This window comes from Corvus hawaiiensis, chromosome 21, assembly GCF_020740725.1.
Source record: "Corvus hawaiiensis isolate bCorHaw1 chromosome 21, bCorHaw1.pri.cur, whole genome shotgun sequence".
Taxonomy (NCBI): domain Eukaryota; kingdom Metazoa; phylum Chordata; class Aves; order Passeriformes; family Corvidae; genus Corvus; species Corvus hawaiiensis.
Window position 1 is genome coordinate 2,034,616 of NC_063233.1, and position 20,947 is coordinate 2,055,562.

Genomic DNA, 20,947 nt, shown 5'->3' on the forward strand with positions numbered 1-20,947 from the left:
CAACATTTTTTAAAAATTGGCTGCTTGTTTTTATGAGACCAGACCTGGGCATTTTTTCTCTACAACTAAACATTTTAAAATTTTTTTTAAAGCATTACTTGTGACTCCTGAGCAGTCTCAGCTGAACAGTTTAATATTGGAAGTGCACTAGGAATGTGGTCTTCAGTTCCAGACTGTAGGAAAATTCAAGTATTTTCACTGACAAAGTTCTCACCTGGCTGGGAGCGGTGTTGGGGTGAAGCTGAAGGACCCTTCTTTCCCCTGCCACGGTCAATCACCCACAGCAGTGCCCTGCACACCCTCACACAAAGCACATAGAGACAAAAACCTCACAATTCATGGAGCTTAAGCTAATTAATTTGTCTTGCCCTTGTCATGTTGGCATTGAATTAATCTTAAAGCCTGAATTAATTTGAAAAGGAAAAATTCATCAGACTAGCAAATCTGGATTAGATCTACCAATTTGGTTTTTCCAAGATTTAGCTTCATCATAAACACAATTTATATGCTGCAAAGCCCTGAAATAATACAGGTTTTCATGCCAGTTCCCTATGAAAGATTCTCTCCACATCTAAATTCTCCAGCACGTTCAGGCCATAAACTGACCCTCCTGTACAGTTGTAGATTACAAGGTTTCCAGTCTTTATCTCTGCCTGGTGGGATTTCACAGTAAATTCTTTCAGGACTGAATAATTAAAAGAAGCAAAACCACAGCAGTTGGCTCACAAGGCAACACAAACAAATCTGTCCATGGGTGCTATCTTGTTTGCAGCACATGTGCACAGATTTACATGTAGGATTGAGGCTTAGTGCTCTGTTTAGATTTTTCATTATTCAGTACCCCAAGCATAACGTAAATTGTATAAAGACTGAACTTGGAACAACTTTAAGAGTGAGCTAATCATCTTAAATAATTTCATTAACCCAATTTTGTGGTTTTTTAAGACTCTTACTACTCAAAAGAAATAAGGGAAATGGGTCAGAAGTGAGGAGTCCAGTCTACCATACTTGGTTCATGCTTCTCTCCTGCTCTTGAATTCCCTCCTCCAAGGAATATCTAGGTCAGGAATTCACAGGATCTTATATAAATCTGGCAATGTTCAGTGTGCTTGCCAGCCAAGCTATGTGAATTGTCAGATATTAAATATATGTGCCAGGATCTGTATTGTAAAATCCCATTACAACATACACAGTGCATGAACTCCCCATGGATTGGCTTCTCTGCAGGACAGGTCCCCCACTTCGAGTCAGGGTCAGGAGGAAAGTTTTAGACATCTGAGCATGGCCTCCCTGCTTTCTTCCCTCAGAGCTCCCAGGATTAGGGATTTGAAGAGCTGCTTTAGGCGTAGTCCCCTAAATTGCAGCCATAATGCGGCTTTTATGTGGCCACGGACAGGCTTCACGCCTGCACTGTTTCAATTCCCAGTGTGGGGATTGATTTAGGCAGACAGCAGCTTACTCAGCTCTCTCAGCTGCTGTGCTGAGGCGAGAACATCCAGCAGCCCCTTGCTCATCCTCGCTTGATTTAATGATTTGCTGGCCAGACTACAGAGAGCGGCTCAGGAACTCCTACCCAGCGTGCCATGATTTGTGGGTTGCTGCTGCTCATCTGTAATTGCAACGAGAAATGCTCATCAATCACTCCAGCTCTCCAGCAGAACGTTGGGAGACACAGCAATGGAGAGCTTTCGACCTGGCCTATCTTTTTGAAAACATTCTAATCCTGCAAATAAAGATCTGGATGCTGTCCCGGTGCCAGGACGAGAGCAGCTCCTGCCTTCCGACCCTGAGGGGCACAACCACCCCTCAGTGAAAAGAACCAGTATTCCTCCCCTGAGAGCAGGGCCAAGGGAGGCTGGGAGTAAAATCTGCTGATCTTCCTTGCTGCACTCATTAACAGCAAACTCTCAAGTCACAGCATCAAAACATTTTTCTCCAGCTCTCTTGGAGCCTCTTTAGGCACTGGAAGGGGCTCTAAGGTCTCCTCGGAGCCTTTTCTCCAGGCTGAAGAGCCCCAACCCTCTCAGCCTGTCTGCAGAGCAGAGGTTCATCCTTCATCATTCATCCTAAATGTCCAGAACAACAGTATGATACGAGGATGTCCCTCTCACAATCTCTGTGCCTGAGCTATCTGAGCCCCATTACAAACGTTTCCTCTCCTCTGTGAAGCACAAGCTGCAAATCATCATCACTTAGTCCCCAGAGGGACAAGAGAATCCCTGCAGGTAAACCCAAGACTGAATAGGGATTCCTGGGAAGCTGCACTCCATATCTCTACAATCCTTATCACCCTCGTTATTGCTCAGCCAGATTTGAAAACCCTTTTTCTAACAGTCCTGTGAGCAACACACCTTCCCGATAACGCCCATATTCGAACCACTCGCATTAATTTCCTGCAGTCTAATAGAACACAATCTTAACACGATTTATTGAGACAATTAAAATTCAGAAAACAAGCTTCTCCGTGCTCCATAAAGCACAGCAGATTTATTTGCTGCAGTCACTAAAACTCTGCTGCCTAAAGCTGTGCAGTAACTCAGCAGGGCCTGGCCAGGGACTGCGGGACCCTCAAAGCTCATGCTGGGATAATCAATTAGAGCTGGGTCTGCACCGGGGCAGCTGCAGGGACCCCGCAGCTCCCAGGGCCTTCCACACCTGGAGAAGCAGAAAACAGAACCAGGAAAGAAAAGCTTTGGAGGGTCTGTGGTTGGTCTGTTGTGTTCACATTCAGCTGCCATGTCTACCACTTCTACCAATAATTGTGACCAGCTTCGAAGCTGTACATTTATACTATCTAGTATTTCAAGTTCCCTTAACCAAAGACAAAATAGAATGGATTTTTCATCCACCAAATAAAAAAAACCCTCTCTAGTTTGGAATCATTGGAATCATTACAAATGTGTAGGAAGGCTGCAAGCATTTGGATACACCACACTCAAGCCCCAATACATACATTTATGTAATGAAATCACTTAATTTGAAACAGATCACCAAAAAGCCAGCTTGCATTTAGGCTGCCACAACGAAGAGATGTCACACTAGAGATTTTTCCAGTTACTTATAAAATAATCAGTTCTTTAAAGTTATCTGGTTTTGAGAGGTAATTATTAAGTGAATTTAGAATATAATTGCTCTGAACAATGATAAACTTGTATTATACCCTGAGTAAGCACTACAGGCAGGTGATAAATTGCAAAAGTAATGCTACATCAGTTTAACTTCCTGCCGAGTCACCCAGAACTGCTCCAGCCTTGCACAAAATAGCCCCTGCTTTCATTACTAATAAAACACAGAATTAATTACTCAAAATAAAAGAGGCCTTGAAAATGTGCCCAGACACTGAACCAAGCTGGCTTTTGCATTCTTTTTCCCTTTCTTTTTTCTCCTATAAAGGAACCTCAAACTCATTGCTAGTTATTTCTTCAAAGCCAGCTGTACCACAGCAGATTTTGTTCCAGGTCTCTTCCACTCCTGAGTGGAAGAGTGGATGTGAGTGGATGCTCAGGACCTGCACACACAGCAGACTCTCTAGTCACCATACTCCTCTCAAAATACTTAAACTGATGGCTGACTGCACCATAAATTTCGTTTCTCTGACGGGATTATGATAAAAATTAGCTCAGTGTTGGAAATTCACTCAAGCACTGGAAATATTTTAGACCGGGATCCAAATCTTTCAAATGTCTAGTGCTGGAATGGAATTCTCCAGAGACTTTCAGGCAATTCTCCTCCAGCTTGAACAAGAAGAATCCCTGGCTTGTTATTATTAGCAGCTGGGAACCTTTATTTCCCTACTCTCCTGTACGAAGGATTCCAGCTTCTCCCAGAATCTCATCATTATAGAACATGCAGGTTTAGAGCTGTGCCTGTTTTCATCTCAGCAGTTCTCCAGGAATTTGCGTAAAGATTAAAAAATCACCCCAAGTTTCCAGGAGATTTTAGCTCCTGTCCCATTTGTGTCACCCCCCACATGCTGGCACAGGGCTCTGACAGTGGGTGACTCGCATCCTCCTCCCTCAAAGTAACCTTGTCGTGAGCAGGACCAGGAGCAAGCCACAGAACTTTTTTAGAGAAACACAAACTCACTGACAAGGTTCCCACCAATTCCTAACCAGAGTATTTAAAAGTTCTTGGGCACCTGCCCAGCCCTTCTGGCAGCCCTGTGCTCACAGAGGAAGAGAACACGGGAGCAAGAGGCAAATCCAACAGGCACGAGAAGCCTGAGCAGCCAAACAGCTGCACAACGAGCCCGGGAGGGGCTCTGCAGGGTTCATTTTGTAGCCCAGCACAAAGCTGAGCACCGCCTGGGGCCTCACTGTCTGTGACAAAGTCCCTGCCCAAGCCTTGGGCACCTCCTTTCACCTGGCTGACCTTGAGTTACAGCTTTGCCTGCTGAGAGAAAACTCTTCCTCCCTTTCTGAAGCACCCAGCTGGGGATGGACCCTCCAAAGAAGAGGGCTTGAAGGTTTTCTAATTGTCAGAGACAGTGTGGAAGGTGCTTCATGGACCTCCCAGGGTTCCCCTGCAACACCTCCTGATGTAAGAACGTCTCTGGTTCTGCTGAGCGACTGCAAAGTCACTCTTCCAGTTCTCCGAGGCAAAGAGTGACACATAACAGAGGCAGGATTTAGAGTGTGGGCTGAATCTCATGTGAGAAGATTCTGACTGCAGAGGTAAAGTATTGGCTAAATTTTATAATGATGGAGTTAATTTTGTTGCTAAGAAAAGCAAAGGCACGATGAGGACTGGCTCCAGAGATTACACAGTGTGTGGTCTCTGCACTTGAAGAGCTCTGCACAGCACTCACTCATGTTACATCAATTACTTTAACAAAGTTAGATTCAGAATAATATTTATAAAGCTGAGATCCACAGACCTTTTTGCAATCACCTGGGTACAATCACCTTATTCACAAAACTGGCTATAAATTATGCTAATCAGTGAAACACTCAGAAGATGAAGAGAGGTTTCTTGTGTAATTTTAAATGGATTCCTATAGAAGAAAAAATTGGGAATATATAAAATTACAGAGTTTCAGTGCACATTTCTATTTGAATCTTGGGTGTCAGTAATACAAAGGTTAAAGCATTATGATCAGGAAATTTAAAATACATCACTTTTATTGTGGGACTCCTATGTCTCCGCAATGATTAAATATAATATTGGAAGGTTTTGGTGGACACAGATGTCATCTTAAGCACCAATCCTGACCACTCCAATGAAGCCTAAATGAAACGGTAACTTTGCTCTCAAGATGACAGTCCTGTCTCTGACTCAGTCCCTCTGTTGTATTTTACCATTATCTTAAAAATAAACTTTTTTCTTTGTGGTTTTCATAACATAAAAAGTTAAACAACACAGTGAGATACAGTTTTTTCTTCATGTCCTTTGGGGGGGCAATTAAAAAAATATTTAACTTCAGCTTACCTCTAATGTATATTTCAATTAGTGGCAAATTCCTGTGCATTATTCAGGTGAGACTGCACCTGCTGAGCAGTTGGTACTCCTTGGAGGTAGTCAGGAGTAGAAAGACCTTTGTTAAGTCTGTGGTTCTTCTGTAAGCCCTGGGATGTAAGAGCAGAAGGACTGACACTCCCGAGGGAGGGTCCTGCCCAGGATCAGGAGTGCTCCTCTGGTGACTGCAGAGCTGGCAGCTGTCTGACTTCAGAGCAGCATTTCCACCTGTCTGACAACATGGGATCTTCTCTGACTCCTGAGTAGCCAAGAAAGTCAGAAAGAACAGCCTGGGAGGTCACTGGCTGTGAGGTGATTTCCATCTTTCAGCTCAGGCACAAGAAAGGTAATATTCCACATGTTTTTAAACAAATCCCAGGATTTGAGGCAAAGTACAGGAAATCCCATATTAGGTGTGACATCTGGCAGCCCTTCTTTAGGGCTGGATGCTGAGAAGTGAGGAGGATAAATGACTCCCTAAAGCCAGGACTGGGCTCTGGGCATGGGCTGCCCCATTAGCTGGGACACTGCTCTTCTCCACCTGGCTCTGCCTTTTCTAGGATCAAAGGGAAGTATCCCAGGCCTGTATCCCAGACTTGTATCCCAGACTTGTATCTATGCTGCCTGCCTGGTTCACAGAGCACAGCTTCTTCACCCTTTTTGCCCAGGTTTCTCTTTACTCAAGTCAGATTTTCCCGCCTCCCTGCTCTGCTCTCCCTTTACTGTTCCCAGCTCATCACCAGGTACAGACACAGGTGACTCTTCATCTGACTTTGATGACATCAAGTTCAGAATCCATGGAATTAAAATCCCCAAACAGAGATTACAATTTACAGAAGTTATAACTCAAAGTGTCCAGACCTCTGTAGGACTCAAACACTTCGCAGCCCACTCCCAGTCCCTGTAACACGGCCCTAAGGGCTGTAAACCATTAAGGAATGTCCTTGTGTGTGGATTCTTCCTTGTTTCCATGAGGTTATTTGCAGACACAATGAACAGTGCTGCTACTTGGGACACAAAACTCCATTAAGAGGAGTGATGTGCTGTCTAAAATTAACTATGTATTTGTTTTCTCTTCAGTTTCTATAGAACATGAAGAGAGATGCAGATGGTTAACAGCACTGAGATTATAGTGATAGCTGTAAAATTTGATGACTGTTATCAAAAGCATCGTATGGCTTATGAGAGCAAGCAGCAATTAAAAAAAAAAAAAGAAAAGAAAAAAGATTTCCAAGCTTACCCTGGACAGAGAACAGGAATAGCAGAGGGGGTTAAAGCCAGTTTCATACTAAAGGATTTATTAAAATAAGAAGATCACTGCTTCAGCCTTGGCAGACACAGGTTATCTGAAGCAATTCAGATGTGAATGAAATAAATGTACTGTGTACGAGCCTGAATCACTGACAAAGGGAGATTTAAACCTGGGGTGGGAATTCTTCTGCTCAGGAAAGCAAGGCAAGGATCAGTTGCACTGATCTGAGACAGGCCGAGCAATTGCTGCAGATCTCCAACTGGCACTCCAGACAGAGCACTCTTTCTCCATGGCTAGGAAAATCCTGTACTGCACCTTGTTGCAGGCAGGGAGATGCCTGACAAAATAAGCTGAATCACTCACTTTCTCCACTTTCAACCAGAACAAGACTTTGTTCCACCTCTCTAGATGAAATATTAATCCACCCTGTAAGAGAACGATACCCACAACCTTCCATCAGAGACCCCTCTGTTCAGACTCCTCTTTGGAGAATTACCTTTGCTCTTTCCCCAGCTGGAAAAGTTCTTGTATTCCTGTTTCCCCCTCCCTCTTCTGAGCTGCCATGACAGGAACTCCAGACTTTCCAAAGCTACAATGATTTATTGAAACCAGTTCTACTTAGTAAGAGCTCTGGCAAGCAGAAGCTGTGCTAATGCACCCAGCAATCCAGGGAGCAAGATAAAATCTCCCAAGAACATTCTCAAGTGGTAAAAGAAGAAACAACGAGGGAAGGGTTGGAAGTTTTCAATACTCATTGAAACATGGGAAGATCAGAACCCTTTTCTCTTAAGGTGCATATCTGCCCATTCACTGGAGGAAAATTAGGGATTGACTCATTAGAAATCAGGACAGATGAAAGGACAGGACACACTGTTCCTTGGCTTGGCCTCCAGAGAACACATCCAAAGCATCTGTTAGAGATGGACCCTTAACCCTTAAACATTACAGAGCTTTCGAAATATCCATGTTACATCTACTGGGATACACATTTTTTACAGTAGGAGAAAGTCTATTACAATTCATTGGGAAATATGTTTCTCTGTGTTGGTTTTTAATTTATATTTAATCTCTATCCAACCCCCAAATATGTACATATATAATTAGCTTAAAATATTCAAGAACATTTCTTGATGTGGGATCCATTTGCAAGGAAAATGACAGTAAGCACCAAAACTGAACTGATTTACTGACAAAGCACCAATGTTTTCAAAACAGAGCTTTAAAAAATTCACCAAGTTGCTCCTAGATGGCCCAAATGCCTGAGATCAAGAAGTCAGGCAGCACTTTCCAAAGGCACATAAAACAACAGCAGTCTCAAAAGGCCTTTTGGACCTTTTTGACCAAAAATACTACAGTAAGTTACTGACATTATTCTTTGCCTTCAGCTCTCTGTTCCTACATTAAAAATTACAGTCTCAGAACAAGAGAGTAGAAAATCGGGGTTTGAGCATTTAAAAGCCCCTCACAAAATTGCCACGAATCTCTGGCTACATTTTTTCAAGACTACATCCCCAAGCTTGATTGGAGCCCCCGCTCCAGTCGCTCCATACCGCTCCCAGTATGATATTCTGGGCCAGGGATCTAAGGACAGGCCCCTCCCAGGGGCATAGCTTCCTGTGAGAAAAGAGAAGACATGGGCTGAAATTCCTTGAGAGAAAGAAGGACATCCAAAATTTCCATGAGGAAATTCAAAATCAACCCTCCTTTTGCTGATTTTCACTTCCGCAGCTGCTCTGCAAAATGGTTTCACATAGTCTGAACCATGAACCAGGAATTCTCTGGTTTCCTGTGCTTGCCACTAGATTGCCCCAGTTTTTCTGAAGTCCTTCTATCCCCATCAATGCTTCTCTTCTGTTTAAAACATTTGTTTCAGTGCTTCATCTGACCTACATAGAGGAAAAATATCCATTTTTTATCTTGATTTTCTTATCTTGATTTTTAAAATGTTGATAGTCTACTGGCAAGCACCAGGAACAATGACATCATAGCAGGAGGCGGCATCTATTCCAAGGAGCTCAGAGCCAGCAAAAATACTCCCAAGATCACAAAAATAGTTCCTATTACATTTTACTCCTTGGCAAAGGACTGTTAGATTATATAAATGGCAGGGCTAGCACAGATACAGGCAAAGAACTTCATGGTCATGGTAGAGCCTCATCACTCTGGGTCATGTCTGCAAGCTGGAAACGTCAATTCTAGGTAGGTCAGACTTATCTTAAGCTGAAGTTCACTAGAAGTGTCCTGATTTAGACTCCAGGAACTGAGTATGGCAGAAGGAGCCACATTCTTTGTGAATTAAGTGAGACTGAACTCCCAGAGAAAGTCTGGCAACCAAGACAGACAAGAGAGCTGTGCTGAAGGAGAGGAAAGGAATCCATGTGGATTCCTGAAATTGGGTTGTAAATATACAATGATGTTGCATTGCCAGAGTTGCCACTTTAGCAAAACAAAGTACTTTCTGGCAGTGAAAATGAGAATTCTTCATCTTCAAGGAAACAAAAAGCCTGGTCTGCTGAAAAATCTGTACTGACATTTTCCAGACCCCAAAAGACATGGCAGGTGGATTGTGCTCTCCACAGCAAAATGAAAAATGCCCTCCAGCAATTTATAATTTTTTGAGGGAACACAGAGGGAGGAAGAGCAAAGAAAAAGAAATGGGCAAGGAGGAGGACTGTGGAGCAAGAATGGCAAAGGACTGACGGGGAACACGGGAGATCCTGTGCCACTGCAATACCATGAGAAAAGGTCCCTGTATGTGACCCTGGACAAGGCACTTCTAATTCAGCTCCCCTTCAGAAGAAGAGGATAAAAGCAGCACATTTAAGCTGGCATGAAGTTATCTGGATTAGAGAGGGAAAAACACTGGAGCATTGCAGTGCTGATGATCAGAGCAGCACATCAGCCACAGGCAGGCGAACAGAAAGTGCTTTGCAGCTACACAGGATCCCATGAAAAGGAAATACTGACCAGTGCTAAGTTGTGGAGGGGTTTGGGAGGAATCCAGCATGAACCCTCTGCAGAAGGGTTGTAACCAGTAAACTCTACCCTTGCAAAAATATCTATCGCAGTCAGACCAGTGAACCAAGGAATTGCTGTTGAATGCAGTATGAAAAGCAAAAAATAAACACACTTTTCCAACCAGCTGGTGTTTGATCTGAGCATGCATATGGACGTCCCACGGAATTACAGAGCTCTCATTCCACTGTCCCATATTCTATGGGTCACCCCTCCCAATGGCTGAGCCAGGTCTGGAGTGGAAGAGATCCTGCCTCTGGAGTTCAAAGGTCAGGATTTCATTCCTCATTACAATCACTATGTCTGGCCCAATGACAGGCTGGGAAATCTATATATGACAATTTAATTCCAGCAAAAAAAGACCTAAGTGAGCATTTGTTGTTGTTGTTGTTGTTGTTGTTGTTATTACTATCAACGAATGAGAAATAGTTTTTCTATCCCCAAAATGTGTTATTACTGGAAAACCCCACTTGGACTGGTGCATGCATGACCTTTCAAAGATTTCTGAGCATCCACAAAATGAGTGGCACACGTGGCACTGTGAGACCTTAACCCACATATCCCATGTTCCCAGCAAGCACAGTGCCCTCCAGCTAATGGACTGTCCTGGTGCTGCAGCTTGGTGGGATTCAGGCACTGCTTCATAGAATCATGGAATATTCTGAGTTGGAAGGAACCCACAAGGATCATCAAAGCCCTGCTCCTAATTCCTTCTGGGACTTGCCACAATTTTCCTGATTTAGGCTTCAGCAAAATAAGTTTTTTCTTCATTAAAGGAGTTGCTTTTGATGATCTGGCAGTGGGTCAGAAAAATGATTACGTGAAAAGCTTCCTCACTGTCAATACAACAGCTCTTTTCTGTACTCCAGGAACATTTGCTCCACAGGCCTGGGTGTAAGAAAGCACAGTAGGAACACGACCTTCTCTTGTTTATCTGAAGTTGATTGAAAATGAAAAGTTTGGGTTAGATCAAGCATCAGTTACATAAATCTACTGTTCCCTTAATTACAGGTACTGAACATTTGCCTTGGAGTACATATCAGTACATGCAGCTCACACACTTGCTGCAGTTAAAATTAACATACCAACACAAAAGAAGCTAAAAATCAGGTATTTGTCAAAAATAAAAGACTACAAACCTTAAGCAAAGTCTTAGAACTAGTTTTTGCAGATTTCCCCCTTGAACAGACCACAGTAAATTGAATGAACTGGCTCACTGGAAGGAGGGCCAAGATTTTGCAAACCATCGATATTTCTTGCCCTCCCTTTGCTAACTTTGCCTTGTGTACACAGACGGGTCTGACTGAAATGCAACCTGCAGAAAAAAAATTTATACCCATATTTTAAAAGTCACATCCAAGAGTTCAGGATGTGCTAACAGGGAGAGACTGGTGTCCCTGGGCTGTGATATCAGGCCTGCTGTCCTGAGGTGAAGGAATGGCCCCAGTTCTCTCTGCAGGTCATTAGTGAGCAGGATTTAACAGGCTCACAAACTACATCTTGTCTTCTGCAAGTGGAAATCCAGACTGCTGAAAACTAACTGCGTTTGGTCTGAGATAACAGAAAAAGAGATTCCATAAGGAGGAAAACGAGAGCTGAGAGAGTTGTCTGCATAAACATACAAACCCAAAAAAGAGCTGCTGTTCTGAATTACAATTACACTCACACTGCAGAAAGTTTGGGTTAAGATCTATTGTAAAACAATTTCTACACAAAAGAGCAAAAGACAATCATTGTTCCAACTATGCTCATTAAAGAAATTCGGAGACAAACCCCAGTCTTTGATCTCAGGCATTCCTAGAAGGCAACTGTACATTGCAAATGAGACACATTCATTCCTAACAAAACAAACCCCCCCTGCAAGTAAAAAGTCAGTCCCGAAATGCAGAAGTCCTTCCCTGCTTACCTTTTTATGAGCAGGTCAAATTTTTGGAAGTAGTTTCTCAAAGCAATTCAGACATTCCATGTTAACTCTTGTGCTGCAATAAACAGCTGCAAAACTCCCTGATTTATTTCCTGGGTTGGTGTGCATGCTGAACCCCAGAAGAAATCCCACACAGGGGAAAAAAATAAAAGAAAAACACCCCCAAAACCCACAGGAGAAGCAACTCAGCCCTCGGGCAAAGCACAAAAAAAGTTCCACAGGGAAACAGAAAGGAAATCCAGTGACAACTAAAAGTTTGGATAAGAAAGAGGGAAGGCAGGCTTGCTCCCCTTGCCTGGAGTCCTGGCTAAAGGTGCCTCTCCAGCAGAATCCACGGAGGCTCCCAGCTCCTCGGAGCAGATGGTATTCACACATTATTCCCGAACAGCAGCATTCCCCAGTCCAATCAGGAGGCAGCACTCAAAAGCCAAGCGCTTCCCAGACTCTGTTACAGTTTTCAATAGCTATAGCACAAGATGAATGACTCAGAAAATGAATAAGCAGGGAAAATAAAACCTGCCTCTCTCCTAGGCAGAGGCACAGGCAGGCGGGTCAGCAGCCCTCAGCGTGCTGAGCACTGGTTGCAACTTGAATGCACCTGCTTTTTCCCCCAAATCCTAAATGCTCATTACTTTTTCTATGTCTTGAATTTGTGTGATCAGCTTCATCTTGGGTTAAAAGTCGCAATAATTAAATCTTCTCTTTTTTTTTTTTTCTTCAGTCTTAAAAACAACAAACACTTGTAAGAGTCAAAAAAAAGGATGAACTGTGTGGGTGCTTTTCCAAACAACTCAGAGAAATCCCTCATGCCATCTCTTGCTGAATACATCAACATATATTTCTAAGATTAAGGCCTGACTTCACAGATCCTGTTGCAAATGAAATAGATTAATACATCCTCTGTTTTTGCCTGAAGTTTACCAGGAAACCTTAAGCTACAATAAAACAAATATCTCTAAAAATACATGAAATAAAAATGACTACCAACTTTCAGGGAAAGTACAACCATTATCCAAAAACTGGCCAAACTGAACTGGAAACTACTTCCAACTGCTTTGTGTAGCTTCCAGATCATCTCATCCAGAGGGCCCTTCTAAATACAACTCCTCAACTCAATGCCTGTATTTTCTGACAGCTGCAACCCAGTAATAAAGGATGATCTGCTAAACAAAGCAAGTTACTCATGGAAACACGCACCGCACCCGGGTTCTCCCTGCAATACCATAGTGCACTCCTGAGCTTTCCACAACACGCTGGAATTCTCTCTAGCTTTGTAGCAGAAGTGACTGCAAGGAGGTTTTGTGGTGTTTGGGGCTCCTGCCCCAGCTCTGCTGCAGCCACAGACTCTGTTTTTATTGCTGCTGCTCAGGGCTGAACTCGGCAAAGCTGGACACGCGCTGCAGTCAGGCAAGCGGGATCACTTAAATCACTGAAACTATTTGGGGTGAGAAACATTCCCCCAGGTCCCCCTGGACATTTTCAGATCTTTGGCTGTAAATTGATCCTTTGCATTCCTGTCTGACACATGGACTGTGAAAAACTCTTCAGGGATATTCTCCCTGCCAGGAGTAAGGCTCTAACAGCACTTCTGCAAATACAGGGCCAGTCGGAGAGACAATAAAATTTTGTGAACTCTGGACTAACTTTTACTATTATTATTCTATCTTTTTTTCTTTTTCTTCATTCTGGACCAAGTAAGAGAACTCTATTTGCATTTTAGTTTCCTATTTTCAAAACACCAAGTATCAGGGTTTCTCCCTAGGATTCAGAGCAGGACCCACATCCAGAGGTATCATTTTGCTCCATCAGCCAGGCCATGCCCACCCAACACTAAGCAAACAAACCCACACAGGCAGCTCCAGCACAAAGAACAAGGGCTCATGTTATAACATCTGCCACAGCTGCCCACCAACCTCCAGCTGCAGCTAGAGAAGTGTTTAAAGGTATAGGTATAAAACAAAACTAGAGACATATCTAGATCTGCTAGGAAAACAAACATTTTCTGAAGCTTCATTTTGGCAGGTATTTTCTGATCCCTGCACTAAGCTCCATAGCAGCCAAAATCATTTTGACAACTGACTCACTGAGCAAGGCATCCGCTGGGCCTCTGAGGCTCTACCAGCAGGAGGAATGCTTGGCAATTACAGCTTTTCCATGTGCTGGTTCCTTGGAGATGCTCGGAGAGGAAGCACATCTAACTCCAAACATTATCCCTATAATGCTCTAAGTGCTGGGATAACCCCGTGTACGCCCCGAGGAACCTCCTGGGTAAACATCCTGATCAGACATCATAAAGAACGTTGCAGTGGCTCAGGGTAAGCAGCTCTTTATTCCACACATCCCTCTGTAGGGTGGATCTGTTAGTCAGGGATGGGAGGCATCAGCACCTGTCCATCTCTCTGGGCACCACCAGAAGAGGGGGCTCCTGGCCAACAGCTGAGTTACATCCATGGCACCACAATAACCCTTGGCTGAAGGGCTCAGAAATGCCACTGTGTGAAAATGCGGGGCTCAGATCTCATTAACACGGGACACTTCCTCCTGGGCTCCTCCAGTTCCTGTCAGCTACTACCAGAATCTCGTTAATTTAGGAGCTGCTCACCTATAAACACCTTGATATGTCAAATGTATGCTCGAACTCCTCATCATCTCTTCTCCCAGGAAATCCCTTGTCTGTGTCTCTTCCATTCCATCCAGCTATGCTGAATTCACCTTCCAGCCACGGCTGATGTAGAAAGTTCTGAGAGAGACTGGCAGTGCTGTATGGAAGAGATGGATCTGGGAGGTTCCCTCACAATGCTCTGCTTTGAAGTTCCTCTCTTTTAGGAGGAATATAAAAGAGGCCTTGAACTTGCCTGGCTATGAAAAGACCCTTCTCTTTAGTTCCAAAGAACCAAGAGATGACTGTGACTGCTTCCAGCACCTCCGGGTATGGATGGTTACGTTCCATTCATTGAATGTTCCTTCAGGGTTCCATAGGGATGGTTCTCACTTGTTAAATGCCCATAATCCAGTGGGATGCTCATTTATTTTTTGGCTCTGCCCTCTTCTACTGATTTCAGCAGGGACAGAGAGGAAGCCACTGCATGCTATGGTTGTCCCCACCTCAGTTTCCAAGCCGGAAATTGCAGAATGCATCTACAGATCATTACACAAGAATCTGCTGAATCCTCGATCCCCCGTTCCCCTGGAGCTTTCCCACTCAACTCTGCTACCACACATAAGGTACCAAAATTCCGTGTTCCCAGCCCTTGCTTCTGTTTTCCTTTCTACCAGTGTGATTTTTAATGCATGTTAAGGTGTCATTGAGGCCAGGATGTCATTACTGCCCTAGAACAGTGCCTGAAGAATTACCAACAGCAGACAAAGTTCAAGCCTGGCTGTCATCCAAGTAATTCACCTGGTTCAATGTGTATGTCAGAGACTGGAAAAAATATGCTGTAATTATTGTGTTACTAAAGCACAATGGTTTAATTTTATTTCTTTGTGGCACAAAATCTGCATCCGTGATTCACACCTATTGTGTAGGGAATATGATCCCACTAAAACCAGTAGTTTGGATCTGGTCTACAAGGTTGTTCAAAAAGTCTAATAAAAATCTTACGCTCTTTAAGGATTAACATCCAAATCATACAGAAATATTGTCAGGACACAGAAAAGAATAAACTCAGAGGTGGTTCCAGTGTTGACGAGCTATACAAACTGAGATCTGAGCAATTAGAAGACACAATGAATACATAATTCATAGATATTTTGTACTCAAGAGTTTGCACACAAATAAAACATCTTATAAATCTTCACCAGCTTGCAGAAAGCTGCTGAGCTGTCTTTTATTCTTGGAGCAGCAAGTGGCTATAGTACAAAAGAGAAATCCATAGCTCTGATATGTCATCCCTCCGAAATGGGTAATTTAGGGTTATGGTTTTGGAATCAGCACATTCTTCAGCAAGTTTCTTCCAATAATTTTTTTTTTTTTTTTTTTGGTGAAAAGAATCAAGTTAAACCATGCTGGTACATTAAAAAGAACACTTCAAAAAGTCAGAGCTGTGAGCCACCATAAAATGACAATAATCTTTTTCTACATGCCTGCATTCCAGAGAATGGAAAGAAAATAAGGGTGGGGGAGAAGGGGAAAATAATGTGGGGGTTGCTTTAATGATTTTTAAAATCCCTATGAGAACCTGTAGCTTTCTGTGAGCCTTTACCCCATGCAAAGAAGGAGAAAAGTTACAGAACTCTCTTCACAAATCTCCAAATGAAGAGCAGCCTGTCAGGCTGTGTTCAAGGCACTCAAGCACAGCAGCTCCATGGAGAATCACAGAGAAAAATCCAGTAACCACTGCACCCACAGGTGATGGTTTCATCCCAGGGGCTGTTACGTCAAGGCAACCAACACAGCTTAAATCTCATTTCAGGCCCCCACATAAATGAGTGGTGATTCCCTGTTCCACCTACAAGCAATAATAAATCTACGAGGCATCTCCATGAAAAGTTGGCAACTTAATTTGATTAGGAAAAAAACCAACCTGTGCTAAGAAATGAGACACAGCTTCCCAGTCTTGAATATTCCACCAACGTCCTGCGAGCTGAATTCATGCATGTTAGTAAGCAAATGGAGGGGCTGCAGGAGGCAAAAAAAGCAACTCTCAAGTATATTATTGCCACAAATTCTTCAGAACAGCTTTTTCTGTCATTAATCATCTATTGATTGTGCTAGCAATAAGCAACACAGAAGGAACCGAGGCTGAATTTTAAGGCAGATGGTTAACCCACATGGACTCTCAGGTAGATCAAACATTATGATGAGAATGGACTTCATTCTGCTGGCAGAAAAGGGGATTTGATTTGGCATTCTTGAAGGTAAAAAGGCACTTTCACAGCAAGCACAGGAGTTTCAAGTCATGGTCACTCCCCAGGGCATTAAGACTTGTCACATGAGCAGCCCAGTGGGATAAACGCAACCGTTCCCAGCATGTCCAGAGCTGCTGGACATCCAAGGGATCGAGGGGCTGCTTCCAGAACAAGGGAACGTTCTCAAGGGGCAAATCTTTCTGAACAGCACTCTGCTGGCTGATTCCTGAGAACTTTCTGTTTCCTGAATTCATGCAAAATAACGCCTGGAATCTCGGACCAGCAGCTGAGTCTCTCAGTCCTGCAGTGCCACAGCTCCAGCAGCAGCACAGGGGAGGAACTGACCTTCTGATCAATAAACGGTTCAACCCATTTGTTTACAATGAGATAGTTTAAATCAAAGTAACTAAAAATAAACCAAAAGAAAGATAGGGATTTACATAGTTAGGAAGGGGAAGCAGTGAAGTTTTTTCCCAGGTCCCTGGTACCAGCAGTGCTTGCTTATCTCTCATTTCCCAGATTATGAACCTTCCCAGTGTTTGCCGACTTATTCAAATATTTTGTAGGAAAATGAGTTTCTACACAATGTGACAGAATATACTTTAGATGTCTGTAAGAAAAGAATGAGAACCTATGTATCTGCAAATATGCATTCTAAATTCAGTGAGAAATTTCACATATTAGAGAAAATAAAGTTAAACTTGTATTCCCCTCAGAACCCAGACACTCTCTGTGACTCCTAAAGGACAGATTCTAATGTTGGGATGGGCAAGAACACTTGCTTATATATTTGTTAACATCAGCTCAAACTATGCATGCACTTCTCTGAAAATCCTAAAACTTCCTGCTGGAAAGAAAATGAGATTTAATTCTGTGTCTCAGTGGTCTAAGAGGAGGTATAAGACATGAGAGGTAGATGCTCTTCTTCTAGACAGGAATTAATATAACTACATATGAAATAGAAAAAAGAAATAAGAAGAGTGAGACTCTCCTCTTAATCTTTTCATGCAAATATCCTAATTTGAAACACCACTGAAATCTGCCCTGATTATTTTAAACTCGATTTCAGCAGGGCACAGAGCCCCAAGTAAAGCAGTGCTGCTCACTTATATCTGCCCAGTCAACTGTTCACATAGTTGAAATGTTACTTCATTCCCTTAACCACATTCTTTCCACACAGTTTTAGGTCTCTGTGATATTAACACTGCAGTTGTGTCAGATGTGAAGCTCTAGTTATCAGCAGAGAATATGCTGTGGGAAATCCATAACTACTTCCTGAACAATATTTATGTAGGAAGTGGAATATTTAGTGGATTTCAAGCTGCATTCAGAATATGCCGAATGCCTATTAAACAGTTGAGAATCAATTTATTCCAAAAATCACCATCTGAAATTGTTTTCATAAACATGAATACTTTGTAGTCCTTAATGCAGCCAATTCTCTCCACTAACAGAGAAATAAGACTTGCAAACAACTTTTTCCCTCAATTTATGCTTTTTTTGTGTGCTTTCCAATAGACTGGATAGCAGAACATCAGCATGTGGAATGCTATAAATCCATGGAATAGCTGCATTTTTAACCATGGACTTTAATTCCAGGGTGAATTTATGTGGTCCTTGGCTAAATATATCCTCCTAAGTAAATTACTCATGCGACTGCCTGTAGGAAAGCTTTCTGCAGATAAAGAATCTGTTCCCAAATGCTACATTTGACAGCACATACGGCACAAAGTTTCATTCTTTTCTCAGTGGCAAAAAGCCCCCCCAAACTGAATAAGGTGGAATGCACAGGTCCCTCTTCCTTCTGCACAGACTGCTCAGGAGACAGGTTAATTCTGCCTGCTTCCTGCTCCTTCCAGTAGAATAAATATCTCAATGTATCAGTCTACTACATGTTTGTCTCCAGATCCTGTAAACAGAGGGATTTCTAAGCTCTTGTGAAGCACATTCCCACATTCATTTCCACTTATCCATGCAGAAGACAGTACAAACACATGCCTACCCCTGTGCCTTTAGCAGGATGGGTAACTCAGACACTCTCATTATCCTTTTTTTCCCTCTCTCTTCTATGTTTTCTACTTCTTACCATTGGAGTTGTCCTGGTCCAAAGGATTATCTGGTTCCATTACTTCAAATAAAAGCATCCAACATGCAGTTCTCCATGCAGCAGAGGCATAAAAACACAGCAGTTGCCTAAGCTGATTCACCTGATTTATGAATTAGTGCAGCATCCATAAGAGGCTGTGTTTCTTCTTTTGTATTACATCTGGCTCCTTTTCCAACTCGATGGCTGGGTATTACAGCATCCAGGCCTTTTTCCAGCATCCTCTTAATGCATTATATTTAAAGTAGCAGCAACCCTTTTCTCCCATCCCCCAGACTAAGTTACAGCAGTAACTAGGCTGAGCTGGCAGCGAGCGCAGCTCATTCAGAACAGGACCTGCAAGCGTTCTCCGAGTCGTGGCGCTGCATAAAGAGGATGATTGATACAATAAAAAGTAAGTGGGCTTTGACACAGCACGGTATGCACTGCACAAAATCCCACCAAAACCAGGCAAAGGTCCTGAGGGTTTGGGGAATGCCTCGCCGAAGCCACCAGTCTGCACCCCCTCACGCACAAACACAAATTATGTCCTGTTCCCTCCTCCTCCCCCCCCTCCGCTGCAATCTTTTATAACCCTGGATCTCCTCCAGCAATAGTCTGTTCCTTTACTCAGTTTATAATAAACTCTGCCATTCCCCCGTGTCCCTCGGGCTGGCTTGGAGAGGAAGGAGGCTGTTTGCAGAATGAATAGCCCTGCCCGTGCCTGACTGGGAGGCAGCTCCGGGACTCGGTGCCGGGCACTCAGAACTTGCTGCAGCAGCAGCAGCCTTTGGCTGGGGACCTTGTCCTGCATTTCCCTGCTCTGCCAAGCCAGGACTGCTGCTAGGCTGGCGTTGGAAAAGTTCCTGCAAAGGAGCTGAAGGACGAGCCCCAGCTTGGCTGGACTCGGATGGCAAATGACACCAGAGTCTCTCCACAGAGCCCGTATCAGCTGACAGACAGATCACAGCACTGCAAGTCAGGTCACCTTCATTCTGCTCCTTGGGTCTGCCACTACCTCCTTGAGACCTCTCCTAATTCAGAACTGCTCTCTGTGCCTCAATCTGCTGTGATAGAGACATTGAAATATATCTTATCTCACAGGAAAGGAGCTGAAACCTCCCAGCTTTACACACTTTGAACTTCTTGGATAAATGATACAGTACAAGGGCTGAGGAAGAAGACTCCATCACCTGGCTGAGGAATAAAAGTTTCATTTTCTCTGAAGACATGGCCACAAAATAACAGAAAAATATATCAAAGTGCAACTCTAAACCAAGCTGTGCCTCTGAAAAGTAAATTCATATTGCTGTTACAACAATCCTGAAATAATTCTTCAAATCTAGCTTTCAGGATCAATTTTACCTTGAACCCACAATTCAAACTCTTTCCTCAATACTCCAGCTAAGGCATTAAAACATACCCTGTTTCAAAAGAATGCTTTTCACAGAATCCAAGGCAAGAATCGCTCTAAACACCTAGAGCAGCCTGAGTGCATTTTGGGGTTGTTGTGGCTGGTGCCAGAGCACTGAGGCAGGCAAGGGTTGCTATTTCGGGCCCTGGGTAATGCTCCTGCCTCAGCAGCTCTCCCTTCCAGAGCCATGGAAGCGGCTCTGGAGCTCCCCGCTGCCGCCGGGGGCTCCGGGCTGTGGGCGGACAAATGAACGGCTGGCTGAAGGCAGCAAAACACGGAGCTCTGCCTGGAGGAATTAACAGCAGCCTGACAGAACTCTGCGGTAATTGTGCCTTGCAAAACCATTTTAGCACTGTTCCTGAGGGCTAGGCCATATTAATAGAAGAAAGACTCATTTCCATCTATTTGTTTTAAGTATTGCACAGTCTATAGCCCCTATTAAATACTGTTCTGAGATCTCTGCCCTGGGGGAAATTACAGTGCTGCAAACCCTCTATTCTCCCCCCTTGCACCCTACGCTCCCGATGTTCTTTACAACTTCAATACTTCTCCCACTCACTGACAAAACAAAAAAACCTCCCTCTTTCCACCTTCCCCACAAAAACACCTACTCCGTGCCTGCAGGCACATGGTACAGCCTGTCAGCAGTGCTCCACCTGTTCTGGGTCATGTCCACGGGCCAGCATCAGTGTCTGATGGAAAAAGGTGTCTTAACCTCTGACTGACACATTGCACCCCTCCAGCCTGTCAAAAATTGGTATGGAAGGGATTTAGAGACGTTTTGGGGTGAGGAGGCCTGAGCAGGTATCATCTGTCTATTCTGTACCCCAGGACATGAGGATATACAAACACAGGCTGAGTGACTCACTGACTCCTCGATCACAAGGGACTAAAAATGCCTGGAGAATCAGGATTGTCGACGTAAAGGAATCCATAGTTCTGCAAGGAACATCT

The 20,947-nt window shown here is 43.6% G+C and overlaps 1 protein-coding gene across 3 annotated transcripts in view; it reads right to left on the bottom strand.

Annotated features, from left to right (window-relative positions):
* Positions 1-19,084, bottom strand: part of LOC125336553 (DAB2 interacting protein) — a 164,028-nt gene extending 144,944 nt beyond the window's left edge. Inside the window, exon 1 of one of the 3 annotated variants that reach the window (XM_048325124.1) lies at positions 18,704-19,084. In XM_048325124.1, coding sequence (XP_048181081.1) covers positions 18,704-18,821 — 118 coding nt within the window. In that variant the 5' untranslated portion in view covers positions 18,822-19,084. Of the gene's footprint in view, positions 1-11,627; positions 12,018-18,582 lie in introns of those variants that run through there. The other 2 variants (XM_048325125.1, XM_048325126.1) reach the window with 2 other exon arrangements.
* Between the last annotated feature and the right edge of the window lie 1,863 nt (positions 19,085-20,947).